Source organism: Hypanus sabinus, chromosome 25 (assembly GCF_030144855.1).
Source record: "Hypanus sabinus isolate sHypSab1 chromosome 25, sHypSab1.hap1, whole genome shotgun sequence".
Classification (NCBI taxonomy): domain Eukaryota; kingdom Metazoa; phylum Chordata; class Chondrichthyes; order Myliobatiformes; family Dasyatidae; genus Hypanus; species Hypanus sabinus.
The window spans coordinates 10482324-10499056 of record NC_082730.1 but is presented as its reverse complement, the minus strand read 5'-3'; the positions used below and the strand labels follow the sequence as shown (position 1 = coordinate 10499056).

At 43.8% G+C, this 16733-nt stretch overlaps 1 protein-coding gene across 1 annotated transcript in view; it reads right to left on the bottom strand.

Moving 5' to 3' along the window:
- The window catches only part of LOC132380998 (G1/S-specific cyclin-D2-like), a 133827-nt gene extending 118909 nt beyond the window's left edge, over positions 1–14918 (bottom strand). Inside the window, exon 1 of the mRNA XM_059950055.1 lies at positions 14854–14918. Coding sequence (XP_059806038.1) covers positions 14854–14910 — 57 coding nt within the window. The 5' untranslated portion in view covers positions 14911–14918. The remainder of the gene's footprint in view (positions 1–14853) is intronic.
- Between the last annotated feature and the right edge of the window lie 1815 nt (positions 14919–16733).

Sequence of the window (16733 nt, the reverse complement as noted above, 5' to 3'; positions counted from 1 at the left end):
GGGATAGAAGCTGTCGTTGCTGGTGGTACATGCTTTTAGCCTTTTAATTAGGATATACTTACAAATAAAAACTTTTTATTAAACTAATATATTTGCTGCTGTTATATTGTTTTTTCAGAACTACCCAACCTTGACTTGCGTTAATTATCTGGGCTTTGTTCAGCCTTCGGAAACTCTAGACCAACTCGAGCAGAACCCAAATTAACATCTTTCTAATATCTACTCTTCCTCAAAAAATGAGAAGCAATTGCTATCAGTGTGAAGTTCTCAAAATGACCAGGCACCTGGTTGATCGTAGTTCATGTAAGGTTATTTTGACAGCTCCTCACAATGTCTAATTACTTTGACACGTGAGATAAATTATCATTAAATTATCAATGGCAAAATTGCAGTGGTTTTGTGCAGCTGTGTTCTGTCCACAACACAAGATTTCCCAGTGGCCAATTATTTTAATTCTCCTCCACATTCCTAATCTGCCATGTCAGTCTAAGGCTTCCCCTACTGCCATGATGAGGCCACTCTCAGGATGGAGGACAAACACCTCGTATTCCATCTGGGTAGCCTCCAACATGATAGCATGAACATTGATTTCTCTAACTTCCAGTAATTTCTCCCTCTCCCCTCTTTATCCATTCCCCATTCTGGTCCTTCCTTACCCCTTTTCTTTATTTTTCTCATCACATCCTTCTGAGTCCCCTCCTCCTTCCATTTCTCCCATGGTCCACTCTCCAGTACTATCAGCTCCCAGCTTCTTACTTCATCCCCCCTCCCTCCACCACCCACCTTCCATCCTCCTCACCCGGCTTCACCCATCACCTTCCAGCTTAGACTCCATCCCCCCCTCTCACCTTCTTATTCTGGCCTCTGCTGCCTTTCTTTCCAGTTCTGATGGTGGGTCTCAGACGGAAATGTTGACTGCTTATTCCCCTCCTGTTGAGTTCCTCTAGAATTCTGTGTGTTGCTCGGGATTTCCAGCGTCTGCAGAATCCCTTGTGTTGTTGGGTTTTGAGATGTGGTAGTGGTTCAAGTCACAACCCCAAGGTTTGTATTCTAAAGTCTACATGGCCTTGAGGAAGTGTCACACTCGTGGAAATGATCTCTTCAATGAGAGATTACATTGAGACCTATCTGCACTCTCAGCAGGTAAAGGATCACAAGCCTTGAGAAGGGAAGATCTCCAATTCCCACTTCCTGCTACCTCAGGGGAGCAACCAACATAATATTCAAACCACAGTTCTGTACAGTGGCACATTCCCGCTCTTGGAGCTCGCCATGATTTCAATAATGTCCAGGCATGGCCCGAAGCCAGGTGTCCTCGGGGTGAGGTGCTGTGGGCATGAATTCTTGTCGGCGTCGCAAACTGAAGCGTCGCCGGGAGCCCGTACTTCGGGACAGCGAGGGAGGCTGTCGGAGGCCTCTGTACTCGGGTGATCGCCCTCTCTTCCTCGATGGTGAGTGAGAGTTTGTTGTTGGTTCTCGAGTCGTGGAATTCGAAATAAAAAGCGACTCTTCAGACTGTGACTGTAATATCGAAGCAGCGACTGCCTCCCTTCTTGCTGTGGAAGGAGTGATATGTGTCTCTTTTTGAATGTTGAATTGTCAGTGTTTTTGTTATATTCAGTTATATTTAATTTAGTATTTATAATTGTTTTTGATGTACTGTATACCAGGGCCTCTTTGGGGGCTTTGCTGTGGCTTGCATGGTGGGTGGTGGAAATGTTGATGCATGGTTGGTAAGTTGATGGAGAAGATCCTGAGAGGCAGGACTTATGAACCTTTGGAGAGGCATAATATGATTAGGAATAGTCAGCATAGCTTTGTCAAAGGCAGGTCGTGCATAATGAGCCTGACTAAATTTTGAGGATGTGACTAAACACATTGATGATGGTAGAGCAGTAGAGCAGGTCGTGTATAATGAGCCTGACTAAATTTTGAGGATGTGACTCTACACATTGATGATGGTAGAGCAGTAGATGTAGTGTATATGGATTTCAGCAAGGCATTTGATAAGGTACCCCATGCAAGGCTTATTGAGAAAGTAAGGAGGCATGAGATCCAAGATCGAGAAATGGCTTGCCCACAGAAGGCAAAGAGTGGTTGTAGACGGGTCATATTCTGCATGGAGGCCGGTGACCAGTGGTGTGCCTCAGGGATCTGTTCTGGGACCCTTACTCTTTGTGATTTTATAAATGACCTGGATGAAGTGGAGGGATGGGTTAGTAAATTTGCTGATGACACAATGTTGGGTGTGTTGTGGATAGTGTGGAGGGCTGTCAGAGGTTACAGTGGGACATTGATAAGATGCAAACCTGGGCTGAGAAGTGGCAGATAGAGTTCAACCCAGATAAGTGTGAGGTGGTTCATTCTGGTAGGTCAAATATGATGGAAGAATATAGTATTAATGGTAAGACTCTTGGCAGTGTGGAGGATCAGAGGGATCTTGGGATCCAAGTCCATAGGGCACTGAAAGCTGCTGTGCAGGTTGACTTTGTGGTTAAGAAAGCATATGGTGCATAGGCCTTCATCAATCGTGGGATTGAGTTTAGGAGCCAAGAGGTATTGTTGCAGCTGTATAGTACCTGGTCAGAGACCACTTGGATTACTGTGCTCAGTTCCGGTCAGCTCACTACAGGAAGGATGTGGAAGCCATAGAAAGGGTGCAGAGGAGATTTACAAGGATGTTGCCTGGATTGGGGAGCATGCCTTAAGAGAATAGGTTGAGTGAACTCAGCCTTTTTTTCCTTGGAGTAACGGAGGATGAGAGGTGCCCTGATAGAAGTGTATAAGATGAGAGGCATTGATTGTGTGGATAGTCAGAGGCTTTTTCCCAGGGCTGAAAAGACTAGCATGGGAGGGCACAGTTTTAAGGTGCTTGGAAGTAGGTACAGAGGAGATGTCAGGGAAAGTTTTTATGCAGAGAGTGGTGAGTGTGTGGAATGGGCTGCCAGTGATGGTGGTGGAGACACATGATAGGGTCTTAAGAGATTCCTGGATAGGTACATGGAGCTCAGAAAAATAGAGGGCTATGGGTAACCCTAGATAGGGACATGTTCGGCACAGCTTTGTGGGCCGAAGGGCCTTGTATTATGCTGTAGGTTTTCTATGTTTCTATTATGCTAGATTAAGTGGGGGAGGGGAGGGTCGATGCTTTGCTGCTGCTTGTACGTGGGAGCGGTCAGGGGTTTGGGGTTCTTGCATTTTTTTTCTGCTGTTCTTTCTTTGGGTTTTTCCCTCTTTTGAGGATGTCTGCAGAGTAAGAATAGCAGGTTCCATATTGCATACATTCTCTGATATTAAAAGGAACCATTGAACCAACTGGACATTCTCTCTTCCATCCCATCAGGAGATAACGTGTGAGAACACACATCACCAGGGCCTGGACAGTTTCCATCCCAGTGTTGTAATTCTCTTGAATGGACCTCTTGTAGGATAAAGTGCAAAAATACTTGCGTAATTTATGCTTATCTTTTTTCTTGTGAATGCTGCCTATCTGATGTTATGCAATGATGCTGCCAGTAAGTTTCTCATTGCATCTTGCACATGTGTATTTTATTTAGGACATAGTACATCAAAGGACCAGGCCCTTTGGCCCACAACGTTATGCCACCTCAGCTAAAAAGTAAATTAAAAAAAAACACTAATCCCTCCTAACAACACAATGTCCACATCCCTCCATCTTCCTCACATTCATGTGCCAATCTAAATGTCTCAAAAGCCTCTAATGTATTTGTCTCTATCACAATACCAGGTAGCTGGCTGGTGGTGTAGTGGCGTCAGCGCAAGGCTCACAAGTTCGAATCCAGCCGGCTCCCTTGCATGCTTTCCATCTGTGCTGGGTTGGGTGTCGAGCTAGCAACTCCACCTCGTAAAAATAAGAAAGCTTGCTAAAAAAAACAAAATGCCGTCATGCCGGCATCCCGATGACCCCACTCGGAGTTAAAGGCTTTCTTCTTCTTTACTGTACCAGGCATCTGAGTAAAAAAAACTTGCCTCTCATATCCCCTTGAACCTAACCCCCTCACCTTCAATGCATGCCCACTGGTATTAGACATCTCTAACCTGGGAAACAGATGCTCCCTGTCTCTCATAATCCTGTAAACCTCTATCAGTCTCCCCTCAGCCTCTGGCGCTCCAGAGAAAACAGCACAAATTTGTCCAGCCTCTCGTGACAGCACACGCCCTCTAAACCAGGCAGCATCCTGGTAAACCTCTTCTGCTCCCCCTCCAAAGCCTCAACATCCTCCCTATAGTGGGATAACCAGAACATTTGCAACACTCTAGATGTGGCCTGACCAGAGTTTTTTTTAAAGTTGCAACATAACCTCTTGACTTTAAACTCAACAATTTGACTAACAAAAGCAAGCCTTCTTAACTACCCTATTTGAATCCCAAAATCTCACTGCTCAGCAACACTGTTAAAGACCTTGCCTTTAACACTGTACTGTCTCCTTGAATTTGCCCTACTAAGGTCCGACACCTCGCATCTTTCTGGGTTAAAATCCATCTGCCATTTCTTTGCCCATATCTGCAACTGGTCTACATTGTGCTGTATGCTTTGTCAGCCTTCTACACCATCCACAACTCCACCAATCTTTGCATCATCTGCAAACTTACTAACCCACTCATCTATGTTTTTATCCAGGTCATTTATGTATATCACAAACAGCAGAGGTCTCTATTTTATTTTATTTAGTGATACAGCTCAGGACAGGCCCTTCTGGATCACCAAGCCACACCACCCAACAACTCCCCTATTTAGCCCTAGCCTAATCACGGGAAAATTTACAATGACCAATTAACCTCTTAACCAGTATGTCTTCAGACTTTGGGGGGAAACTGGAGCACCTGGAGGAAACCCTTGTGGTCACGGGAATAACATACAAACCTTGTCACAGATGACACTGGAATTGGTCTCCAAACTACAATGCCCCAGACTGTAATAGTGTCATGGCTACCATGTGCCTGTGCACATGGCAATAACTATTTTGACTTTGACTTTGATTTCTTGATCTCTCACTCCACCTCATGAGGGCCCTTGAAAGTTAGTTATCTACCTGCAGTGCGCTTTGTCTGTAAATGCAATATTACATAAAACATAGAACATTACAGCACAGTACAGGCCCTTTGGCCCACAATGTCATGTTGACCTTTTGGCCTATTCTAAGGTCAATCTAACACTTCCTTCCCACATAATATTCCATTTTTCAATTATACATATGCTTATATAAGAGTTTCTTAAATGTTCCTCATATCTAACTCAGCCCCTGGCAGTGCGATGAATGCACCCTCCACTTTCTGTGTTTATATGTTTAAAAAAAAAACAACCTCAGACTCTTCTTTTCTCCCCCCCATACCTTCCTTCAATCACCTTAAACCAATGGCCCCTTGCATTAGCTATTTTCACAATGGGGAAAAGTCAAAGCCAAATTGAAAGTAAATTTAACATTATGTCAAAATACACTACCTTGAGCTTCATAATCTTGCGGGCATTTACATGAGATGCAATGGAACTTGTGAAACCTATACGTAAGCAAAGACTGATAAACAGCCAATGTGCAAAAGAAGGCAAATTGTGCATGTTCAGAGCTGACATAAGTGTAGGAGGTTAATTGGTCAATGTAAATTGTCCTGTGAATAGGGCGAGAAGGGCCTACTGTGCATTGTATCTCAATAAATAAAGTTATCCACACTGGTTCAGGAACCTGATGGTTGTAAGGTAATAGCATCTGGTGGTCTGGTACCTAAGGTTCCTGTACCTCCTTCCCAATGGCAGCAGCGGAACAGAGCAAGTCCAGGATGATGGAGGTCTTTGATAATGGATGCTGCTTTCTCATGGCAGTGCTCCATGAAAATGCACTCGACAGTGAGGAGGTCTTTGCCTGTGATGGATCGGGCTGTATTTACTACTTTCTGTAGAATTTTCCATTCCTGGGTATCAGTGTTTCTATACCAAGCCAGACATAACCACTCAATCTATGCCTTTCCTCATCTTGTACACCTCTGTCAAGCCACCTCTCATCCTTTTTTACTCTCCAAAGAGAAAAGCTCTACTCACTCATAAGACATGCTCGCTCTACCAGGTAGTATCCTGGTAAATCTCCTCTGCATCCTCCCTAAAACTTACACCTCCTTCCTATAAAGCAGTGACCAGAACTGAACAGAATATTCCAAGTGTGGTCTAACCAGGGTTTTATAAAGCCACTGTGACCAAGGAAGAACTCAATTTGTGACATTTGTTCATACTGCTGGACCCAAACTTATGTGGTTGAGAAAGTGGAACCTTAAAAGCTCTCTTGCGCAAGTTTCCTGAGATCGTCGGACATGATGAACAATCACCACCACAACAGTACCTCATGGCTCTTGAACTCAATCCTCGACTGATGAAGGCCAACACGCTTTCTTAACCAGCCTATCAACTTGTGCGGCAAATACATTCTATACTCTGTACGGTTTTCATCATTGCTTGCATTTGGAATGATCGTGACTGGATTTTCGTTTTCACCACTTATTACGTGCACCTCGAAACATACAATGAAATGCGTCATTTGCGTTAACAACCTATGCTGTCTGAGGATGTGCTGGGGGCAGCCCGCAAGTGTTACCATGCTTCCAGCATCAATATGCCATGCCCAAAACTTGCTAACCCTAATCTGTTCATCTTTGGAATGGTGGACCCACAAACTAATGGTGAGAATGAACAAGCTACTTTCTGACAGTGACAGGAGCCACTACCTACCGCGCTGCCCCTATGGCGTACTTCGATCACTCTCTGAGAGAGTGCTAGAAAGCAACTTATCAATAACTAATTAAGTAACACAAGCTTGATATGGACTTACCAATGCAAGCAACAGTCTAGATTTTCTATGGCCCTTGCTTCCCAAATGAAGTTGTTTATCCTGTGAAGGTATGTTTTGCCCTAGAAAGCGATGAAGCTTAACGCAAGGCTACCTCCAACAGTCCGGTGTAGTGGGGCATGAGATATTGTTCCAGTGTGCAGTCGGCCAGAAGAGTTAAAAACCAACCAAATACATCAATTAACAGACAAAATAGAAAACAGATGGGAAAAAAAACACAAGGTGTGTTCGTGAGACTATCTCTTTGACTCTACAACTCATGTTCTCATTATAATCTACAGTATCTGTCTGTCTTGTATTTGCAGTTTCTCTTCACATCAATTAATTGTTTCTTTGGAGCAATCATTACAGTATCTCAGTGAAAAGAGGCCAGAGAACTAAATAAAATATTTGTTTATTTGCTAATATGTTCATAGGCCATAAGGTTATATGGTCACTATTGCACTGTATTTATAGTAGTTATTTTTACGTCTTGCACTGTACTGTTGCACAAAATGATAAATTTTATGTCACATATCAGTGATAATAAACCCAATTCTGATCTGAAGCACAGATAGTCATAGAGCATGGAAAAACATCCTTCGGCCCATACGTATCCATGTTGACCAGGATGGATTTTCAAGCTAATTCCATTTCCCAGCACTTGGCCCATATCCCTCTAAATGTCTGTCACATACAGTATACCATATTGAATGTACCTGCCTCACCCACTTCCTCTGGCATCTGGTTCCAAGGATAAATAAGTTGCCCTCCAGTTCTTAATGACCTTCACCTCTAACCTTAAAACGTTGTCCTCTAGTTTTTGATTCAACAATCCTAGAAAAATGATCGCTCAGCCTAGCTCTGGCCCTCATGATTTTACACACCTCTGTGAGATCACCCCTCGGTCTCCAAGGAGTAAAGGCTGAGCTGTCACTGTATCTCAGTTCCTCAAGTGGAGCAGCACTATCACCAATGTCCTTCCACCCCACTCACTGACTCACTGCCACATGAGGTTCACCATGTTTGAATTCCTCCATCTCTTGTCCTTTCCCAGCTCACTGTGATCAACCCATCTCTGTCCCCGTCTCTGGAAGAGCTATGAATCTTTGTGCCTGCTCCTTTGCAACATCAGGTTAGCATAGTGCTTTACAGTACCAGAGACCTGTGTTCGATTCCTGCCGCTGCCTGTAAGAGCATGTACGTTCTTCCGGTGAACGCATGGGTTTCCTCTGGGTGCTCCAGTTTCCTCCCACAGTCCAGAGTCCTCCTGGTTGGTAGGTTAATTGCTCTGTGATTAGGCTAAGATTAAATCAGGGATTGTTGGGCGGCATGGCTCAAAGGGACAGAAGGGCCTATTCCACACTGTATCTCAAATTAAAAATAAAAAATCATATTCACAGACCCTCTCAACCACTCTTTTCCCATTAAAGCTCAGTATACAAAGCCCGGTTGGAAAGATAAAAATATTTTTGTTTTCAAAGCATATTTTTAAGAGGAGATAATTTCAAATATTGCCTCCAGTCCTGGTCACCCCTAATTATAGGAAGGATATGGAAGAGGGTGCAGAGGAGATTTATCAGGATGATGTTTGGATTGGAGAGATATCTTATGAGGATAGGTTGAGCGAGCTAGGACTGTACTCTTTGGAGTGAAGGAGGGCGACAGGTGATTTGATAGCAGCGTATAAGATGGTAAGAGGCATAAATCAAATGGATAGCCAGAAACTTTTTCCTGGGGCAGAAATAGTTAATATGAGGGGTTGTAATTTTAAGGTGACTGGAGCAAAGTATAGGAAGGATGTCAGAGGTAAGTATTTTACACAGAGAGTGGTGGGTATGTGGAACACCCTGCCAGGGGTGGTGGTAGGGGCAGATACATTAGGAACATTTAAGAAACTCCTAGGTAGACAGATGGATGATAGAAAAATAGAAGGTTGCGTAGGAGGGAAAAGCTAGATTGATCTCAGAGTACTTTAAAAGGTGCCACAACACTGTGGGACAAAGCCCTGTAGTAGCAGTACAATCACTTGAGTCAAGTATGAAGATCTCCTAAGGGGTTGTCTATTGGTGGGTCCTCAGGTGGCTGGACAGGCCGATCTGGGACCCACATACTCCGGTACAGTGTGGACAAGAGTAAGCAGCGGCTGTGGTTGGCGGTTGGGTCTTTTGGCTGTTCAGCCTCTCCTTTTGCAGCCACTGCTCATTCTCTGTGGCATGGCGGAGGTGCGTCTCCCTCTTGAACAGATCTCCTTACCAGGGTATCTCTTGACCAGTTCTTTTAGATGTCATGTTGAATTTCTTCAGGCCGATTTTGATGTTATTTTTGGAATGTTTCTTCTGCCCGCCAGGAGCTCGCTGACCTGGGAGCGAAGGATCAGTTTGGGGAGACGTGAGTTAGGCATCTGAATGACATGGAGTTGGTGCTGCTTTATCGAGGTGGAGACGCTGACCGTGTCGACCTCCTCCAGGATGCTGGCGTTAGTCTGTCTGTCCTTCCAGCTGCACCTCAATCTTTCGTAAGGATCTTTAATGTTATTGTTCTAAGGCTTAAAGGGCTTGTACTGTGATACAGTGTCCTACATTTTAAAGTCTTTTTATATATATGTTAGTTTTTAGAGTGTATTTTTAAGAAGAGGTTATTTTAAATCATTTGCTTTCACAGATGAATGCAAAACTGGTTTAAAAGTAAATAAAAAACAGATTAGTGTATGCTTATCCACCTGACTATTTTTATTTTTAAGTTTAGATCTGTTTTTGAAATAGTTGTCTGCCCCAGCCCATCTGGGCTTCTGTTTGGCTGAAGTGATGTATGCCTACCTATCACATCTGTTCTTGTGGCATATGTTCCTTTGGGGATATGGTGTTCAAACTGTGGTTGAACGGGATCAAATCGCTCCAGCCTGCCAAAGCAGCCACTTTCAAAGCTTAGCCAGTCCGCAGCAGGAGTGAGAGTGGGATTAAACATAAGAAACCATTGTGAACCGCAGCTCCTATTAGGCACATCGCTGCCTGCACAATCACAATAATCCTGATTTGGCCGCAGACACCACCAATTTAACCAGCTGTTTCTTCAACTGGCTGAACAAGTACATCACTTAGAACATAGAACGTAGAACAGTACAGCACAGTACAGGCCATTTGGCTCATAATGGTGTGCCAACTTTTTTAACCTACTCTAAGATCAATCTAACCCTTCCTTCCCACATAGGAGATTTTTTCTGCCATCTATATGCCTATTTAGGAGTTTCTTAAGAGTTTTTATTGCACTACCACCTCTGGTAGGGTGTTCCATGCACCCACCACTCTCTGTGCAAAAAACTTACACAGTACATCCAAAGTTCAAAGCTCCAAGTACATTTATTATTGAAGTATGTATACTATATACAACCTTGAGATTTGTTTTTGTGCAGACACAAGACAAAGAAACCCAGTAGAACCCATTAAGACCCGCAAACACCCAATGTGCAAGAGAAAAAGAAAAAAAATTGCGCAAAAAATAAAAGTAGCAAAAAACATTGAGAACTGAAGTTCATGAAAGTGAGCTCACAGCCAGGAAGCCAGTCACAGCCGATCGAGGAGCCCATTAGTTGCAGGCCATGGTCTCATTTCAGCACAGAGCCGAGTAAATCTTGCCAAGCAGCCAGCTGAACACCAGCCCATCCCTTACCTACGGCCTTGACAGTCTGACCATGGTTAAATTTGTCAATCACTGGCTTGTTCCTCTAGGGCACAGGCCCTGCCTCAGTTTGGATCCATCGCTTTGATTGGCTGCAACTCTGCTCCAGCAATGGCTGTACATTGGCTGGTTCCTTGCTCTGGTGCCCAGGCCCCGACAACTCAATTCATCCTACATGCCAGGCTGCAACCGTCCTGTACCTTTGAGACTTCAGTTCACCACAAAAATGCCAGATCATACAGGCGGTTCAAAAACTCATCTCCAAAAGGGAAGTTGCAGGCTATTGATTGCAGTGACTGTTTTCCTGAAAATGTGTGATTAATATAGTATTTTGTAGTTCTGTTTGCTGCCAGTAAGCTGTCACTGTATTTCACCAGCGTCATCATTCTTTCTCTCAGTCCATCTGAGCTATGTAGAACACCGTAGTACAGTTTCATTTGATTGAGTTCAGTAGGTTATGCAGATCCCTCTGTGCTGTAGGCTAAAATGGAGTGTTTCCATTCAATAAACTTGAATTTTCAAGTATTTGGGTACAGATTTATTACTCAAGCCTAAAAATATAAAGGAACAGGTAGCTAGAAAATTAGCGAAAAACGGGGTTGATTCACCCATGGGCCGGAAGGGCCTTGGATTAAAGCACAGAACTGAAGAATTTCAGAGTTGTATACTTTGATAATAAATGAACATTGGACCTTTGAACAAAAATTAAACATATGCTAGGTGGGTATTTCTAGGAATCTGGAAATTTCAAGGGTGACGTTGAAGTTTTTAAAGATACTTCTGGGAAATGTGATATTGTATTAGACGTTAACATCTTGAAAGGCTTGTCCCAGGCCCAGCACAAGGAAGACATACCAAGGTGTTACTTAGCAGCTTAAGAAGATTTGAATGTCAGCAAATAGTCTTAAAAATTTCTAGAGATGGACTGTTAAAGGTATCCTGTCAGGTTGCATCACTGCCTGGTTACAAGAATTCTGACAATCAACAAGAGGCTGCAGAGTATAGTTGACAGAGCACAGCACTGCCCACCACTGAGAACATCTATTGGAGGCACTGCCCCAGAAGACGTTCTGTAGATGCCGGAAATCTGAGGGATCCGAGGACTACAGGTTGGGAATCCCTGCTCTGTATCTGATCAAAACTGTGCACAATACTCCAGATATGGACCCAAGCAGTTGCCTATCATGTTAGTAAGGCACCTTAACCCTGTTCACGAAGATCAACACTCCAGTTGCCTACTGAAATGGCCTCTGTGCCTCTGATAGCTCTGTGTAGGTGCACTGTCAACCTCCTTTACTGACCACATCATTTCCTCGAGCTCTCTGAGAAAATACTCAACATTTTTGTTCAACACACCAAATGGGCTCTCTTAGCCTTTCCTTCAATTGTGTTTTTGTTTTGTAAAAATTGTGTTTCATTTATTTTTAAGGATCCTGATCATCCATGACATGCCCTCTTCTCATTATTACAATGAAAGAGGAGGTACAGGAGCCTGAAGACCCACACTCAATGATTCAGGAACAACTTCCACCCCTCTGCCATCAGATACCTGAACGGTGTACGAATCCATGAACACTACCTCACTATTTTGCTCTCTTTTTGCATTACTTATTTAATTATATAAATACATCATTTTTTAACTTATAGGAATTTAAAAAGTATATTTTAGACATACTGCAATATATTTCATGACATATGTCAGTGTTGATAAACCTGATTCTGATTCCAAGTCAACAGTTCAAGAGGCCAGCATCCATCACATTACGGACCCTCACCGTCCATGACATGTCCTCTTCTCATTATTACAATCGAGGAGGAGGCACAGGAGCTTGAAGACCCATGTTCAATGATTCAAGAACAGCTTCTTTCCCTCTACCATCAGATTTCTGAACGATCCATAAACCCATGAACACAGTTCATTTTTCCCACTAATTTATTTATTTCTGGGTGGTGGGGTGGAAATGCGTCTCTACCAAAGGAGGTGCGAGGCTCTCCTTCCCTCTGGTAGCCCGTGGATCACCCTCGGGCAAGGTGTAGCACCTGCTTAGCCCCCCTGAATCAGGGTCATATGAAGCCATGGGAGCAGGTGGTGGATGGTCATACAAGCACCTGGTGCAAATCACAGGTCCTGGTTATGCGACCACTGACACCGGGCAAACAACCTCTGAAGAGTATTGAAAATATCTGGGTTCATCAGTCTTGCAAAGACCCTGCCCTGAAAAAGGCAATGGCAAATCACTTCTGTAGAAAAAGCTGCGAAGAACAGTCATGGTCATGGATAGACCATGGTTGCCCATGTCACATGACATGGTTCACAATGATGTCATACAACACAGCACATAATGATGATGTCATATGACATGCTATGTAATGAGTTAATTTTTATACTTGCTACTGTAACTTACAGTAATTTTTTTGTTTGCAATGTACTGAAGCACAAAACAACAAATTTCACCACATACAGTACTGTGCACAAGTCTTAAGCACACAACATATTTTATACGGTTTCCAACGGTACGGCCTCCACAGAGCCCTGATCTCAACATCATCGAGGATGTCTGGGATTACCTGGGGAGACAGAAGCAAGCATGACAACCAAATAACTGTGGCAAGTTCTCCAGGATGCTTGGGACAACCTACCAGCTGATGTCTTTATAAAACCGCACGGCACTGTATCTGAAAGAATTGATGCAGCTTTCAAGGCAAAGGGGATCACACCCAATATTGACTTGATTCAGTTTTTTACTGGTAATTGCTATTTATAGTAATTTTTTTGATATTTAGAAACAGTTCATTTCATTATTTCTGAAAGCATCTTTGCTCTACATTTTCTTTTGCATGTCCCTCAGAGTTTTGTACACTACCGTATATGCACAGTAGTGAGCGTCAGTGATAATGAACCTGATTCTGGCTCTTGTGAATTCTGCCCTGTCACTCCAATTCTGCTGCAAGTTTTTCATTCCACCTGTGCATACATGCACTTGTCCGTATGACAATAAATATGACTCGGATTGTGAAGCTCTCACATCTCTTCAATTGTATTCCATCTACTATACCCCCCACCTGTCTCTATTCTCTTAAAACACCACTGCCACCTAGCTTAGTGTCGTAATTAAACCCAAACCTATCATCTAAATCTTGGACATAGGCAGCTGTCATTAACAAAAAGGCTCGGCAGAGCAAATCTGAGAAAATCCTGCAGAGGCTGGAAATCCAGAGCAACACACATAAAATGCTGGAGGAGCTCGGCAGGGCAGATAGCATCTATGGCAGGAATAAACAGTCAACATTTCAGGCCAAGACCCTTCTTCAGGACTGGAAAGGAGGGGGGAGGAGAAGGAGGATAGCTAGAAGGTGATAAATGAAGCCAGGTGGGTAGGAAAGATAAATGGCTGGAGAGGAAGGAATCTGACAGGAGAGGAGAGTGGACCAGGGGAGAAAGAGATACACTTCTCGTGGCGACTGGTAAAATTCCATCTTCCCCCAGAACATACAGATGAAATTCTACACTGCCATCATAGAGAGCATCCTCATATCAGCCATTACTGTCTGGTTTGGTGCGGCATTCTCTTTACAGAGGACACCAGAAATGAACTTTGAACTCTGATGCCCTGAGCTGTAATAGTGTTGCTTTAATCGCTATGGCTACTGTGGTGCCCCGAGCCAGGTCCATTACTACCAGCTCCCAGTCCATTATTTCCTCCAATCCTTTCCCTTCACTTTGGGCACCATGGTAGTGCAGTGGGTAGTGCGACACGATTACAGCTCAGGGCATTGGAGGTCGGAGTTCAATTCGGAGTCCGTAAGGAGCTTGTACATTTTCCCTGTGACCGCGTGGGTTTCCTCCAGGTGCTTTGGTTTCCTCCCATGGTCCAAAGTCATACTGGTTGGTAGGCTAATTTGACATTGTAAATTGTCCCATGATTAGGCCAGGATTAAATTGATGGGTTGCTGGGAAGGGCAGCTCGTTGGGCTGGAGGGGCCTGTTCTGCACTGTATTCCTCAATAAATAATGCTACTTTCTATCAGTTTTTCATCCACACAGGTTTTGTTGCCCTCTGTTCAGATTCAGATTAATTTATCTCGTACAGTGAAAGGCACCAGCTACATTAAAACTAACACAACCTAAGATTGTGCTGGAGGCAAGTATCACAAATACTGCAGTGTCGACACAGCAGGCCTCCAACACAGAGCACAGCAAGACAGAATATACCGAGCGACAAAGCAACCACAGCGAAACAAACCCTGTCCCTCCCTCCCTCCCAGAGCACCATACGTACTCACATCCCAGGAGAGGATGCCTTTGGCCTCCAGCGCCCCGCAGATGTACAGATTCACTCACCTTGGACATTGCAGACATTGGCAGAAATATTATTTCTAGTTGTTCTCCTTTCCCCATCCTATTCTCGGTACGCATCTCAGTTTGGTATGGCAACTGCTCTGCCCATGATCTCAAGCAACTGCAGCGTTGTGGACACAGATCGGTCCATCGTAGACACCCTGCCCAACATTCATGGACTCTGTCTGTGCGTCTCTCCTTATTTGATTTTACACATAACCTTTTCTGTAACTTCAAGAAATTTTAAAAATAGACTTCTGCACCGTACCGCTGCTGCGTAACAACAGATTTCATGACGTATGTCAGTGTTGATAAACCTGATTCTGATTCCAAGTCAACAGTTCAACCCTCACCGTCCATGACATGTCCTCTTCTCATTATTACAATCGAGGAGGCACAGCAGCTTGAAGACCCACGTTCAATGATTCAGGAACAGCTTCTTTCCCTCTACCATCAGATTTCTGAACAATCCATAAACCCACGAATACAGCTAATTTTTTCCACTATTAATTTATTTATTTCTGGGTGTCGGGGTGGAGATGCGTCTCTACCAAAGGAGGTGTAAGGCACTCCTTCCCTCTGCTAGCCTGCAGGTCACCCTTGGGCAAGAGGTAGCACCTGCTTAGCACCCTGATCATGGATATGTGAAGTCATGGGAGCAGGTGGTGGATGGTCGAATCAGCAGCTGGTGCAAATCACAATTCCTGGTGATGTGACCACTCTCTGAAGGCAGACAATCTCTGAAGAATATTGATAATATCTTGGGTTATTAGTCTTGTAAAGACGCTGCCCAGAAGAAGGCAATGGCAAACCACTTCTGTAGAAAAAATGCCAAGAACATAGTCATGGATAGACCATGATCGCCCATGTCTTATGACATGGCCCATAATGATGATGTCATGTGACACAACACGTAATGATGATGACTTTTTTTATACTTGTTGCTGTAACTTACAGTAATTTTTTATGTTTTCAATATACTGAAGCCACAAAACAACAAATTTCACAATGCATATGCCCTCTTTCCATTATTACAATCATCATAACTCCAGTATTTCTACTATTTTTTGATGTTTCTTAATTGTACAAATGATTTTTTTGTGTTCTATCGCTGAGCAGCAGTGAACCATCTGACTGGCCTATCAGAGTTCTCTTTAGGAACTAGTTGATTTGATCAGCATTTCTCATCTACCTATTGTTCACAATTGCACTTCATAAAAAAAAAGAGGATGTACAGGAGCTTGAAGATGCACATTCAACAATTCAGGAACAGCTTCTTCCCCTCTGTCATCAGATTTCTGAACGATCCATAAACCCATGAACATTACCTCATTTTTTGCACAAACTTAGTTATTATTTTCAGGTGACGAGGTGGAGATACGTCACCAGCAAAGGAGGTGTCAGGTACTTCTTCCCTCTGCTAGCCTGCAGGTCACCCTTGGGCAAGGTTTAGCACCTGCTTCGCCCCCCGATCAGGGTAATGTGAAGCCACGGGAGCAGGTGGTGGATGCTCGTATGAGCACCCTGGGCATTCTCTCTTCTCCCACCTCCCCTTGAGAAGAGGACACAAAAACCTGAAGGCACATCCCACCAGGCTCAAGGACAGCGTCTACTCCCCTGTTAAAACACAATTGAACGGTCAACTTGTACGGTAAAATCTACCTTGTTACTGTCTTGCAAGTTGTTGTTTGCCTACACTGCACTTTCTCTGCAACTGTAACACTTTATTCTGCATTCTGTTGCTGTTTTCTCTTGTACTACCTCGATATACTGATGTGACAAAATAATAGTTGGGAAGGGGGTTGGCTGTGATGGTTGTGCCGTGGTTAGCATAATGCAATTAGAGTCCCAGCAACCCGGGTTCAATTCTGCAGCTCTCTGCA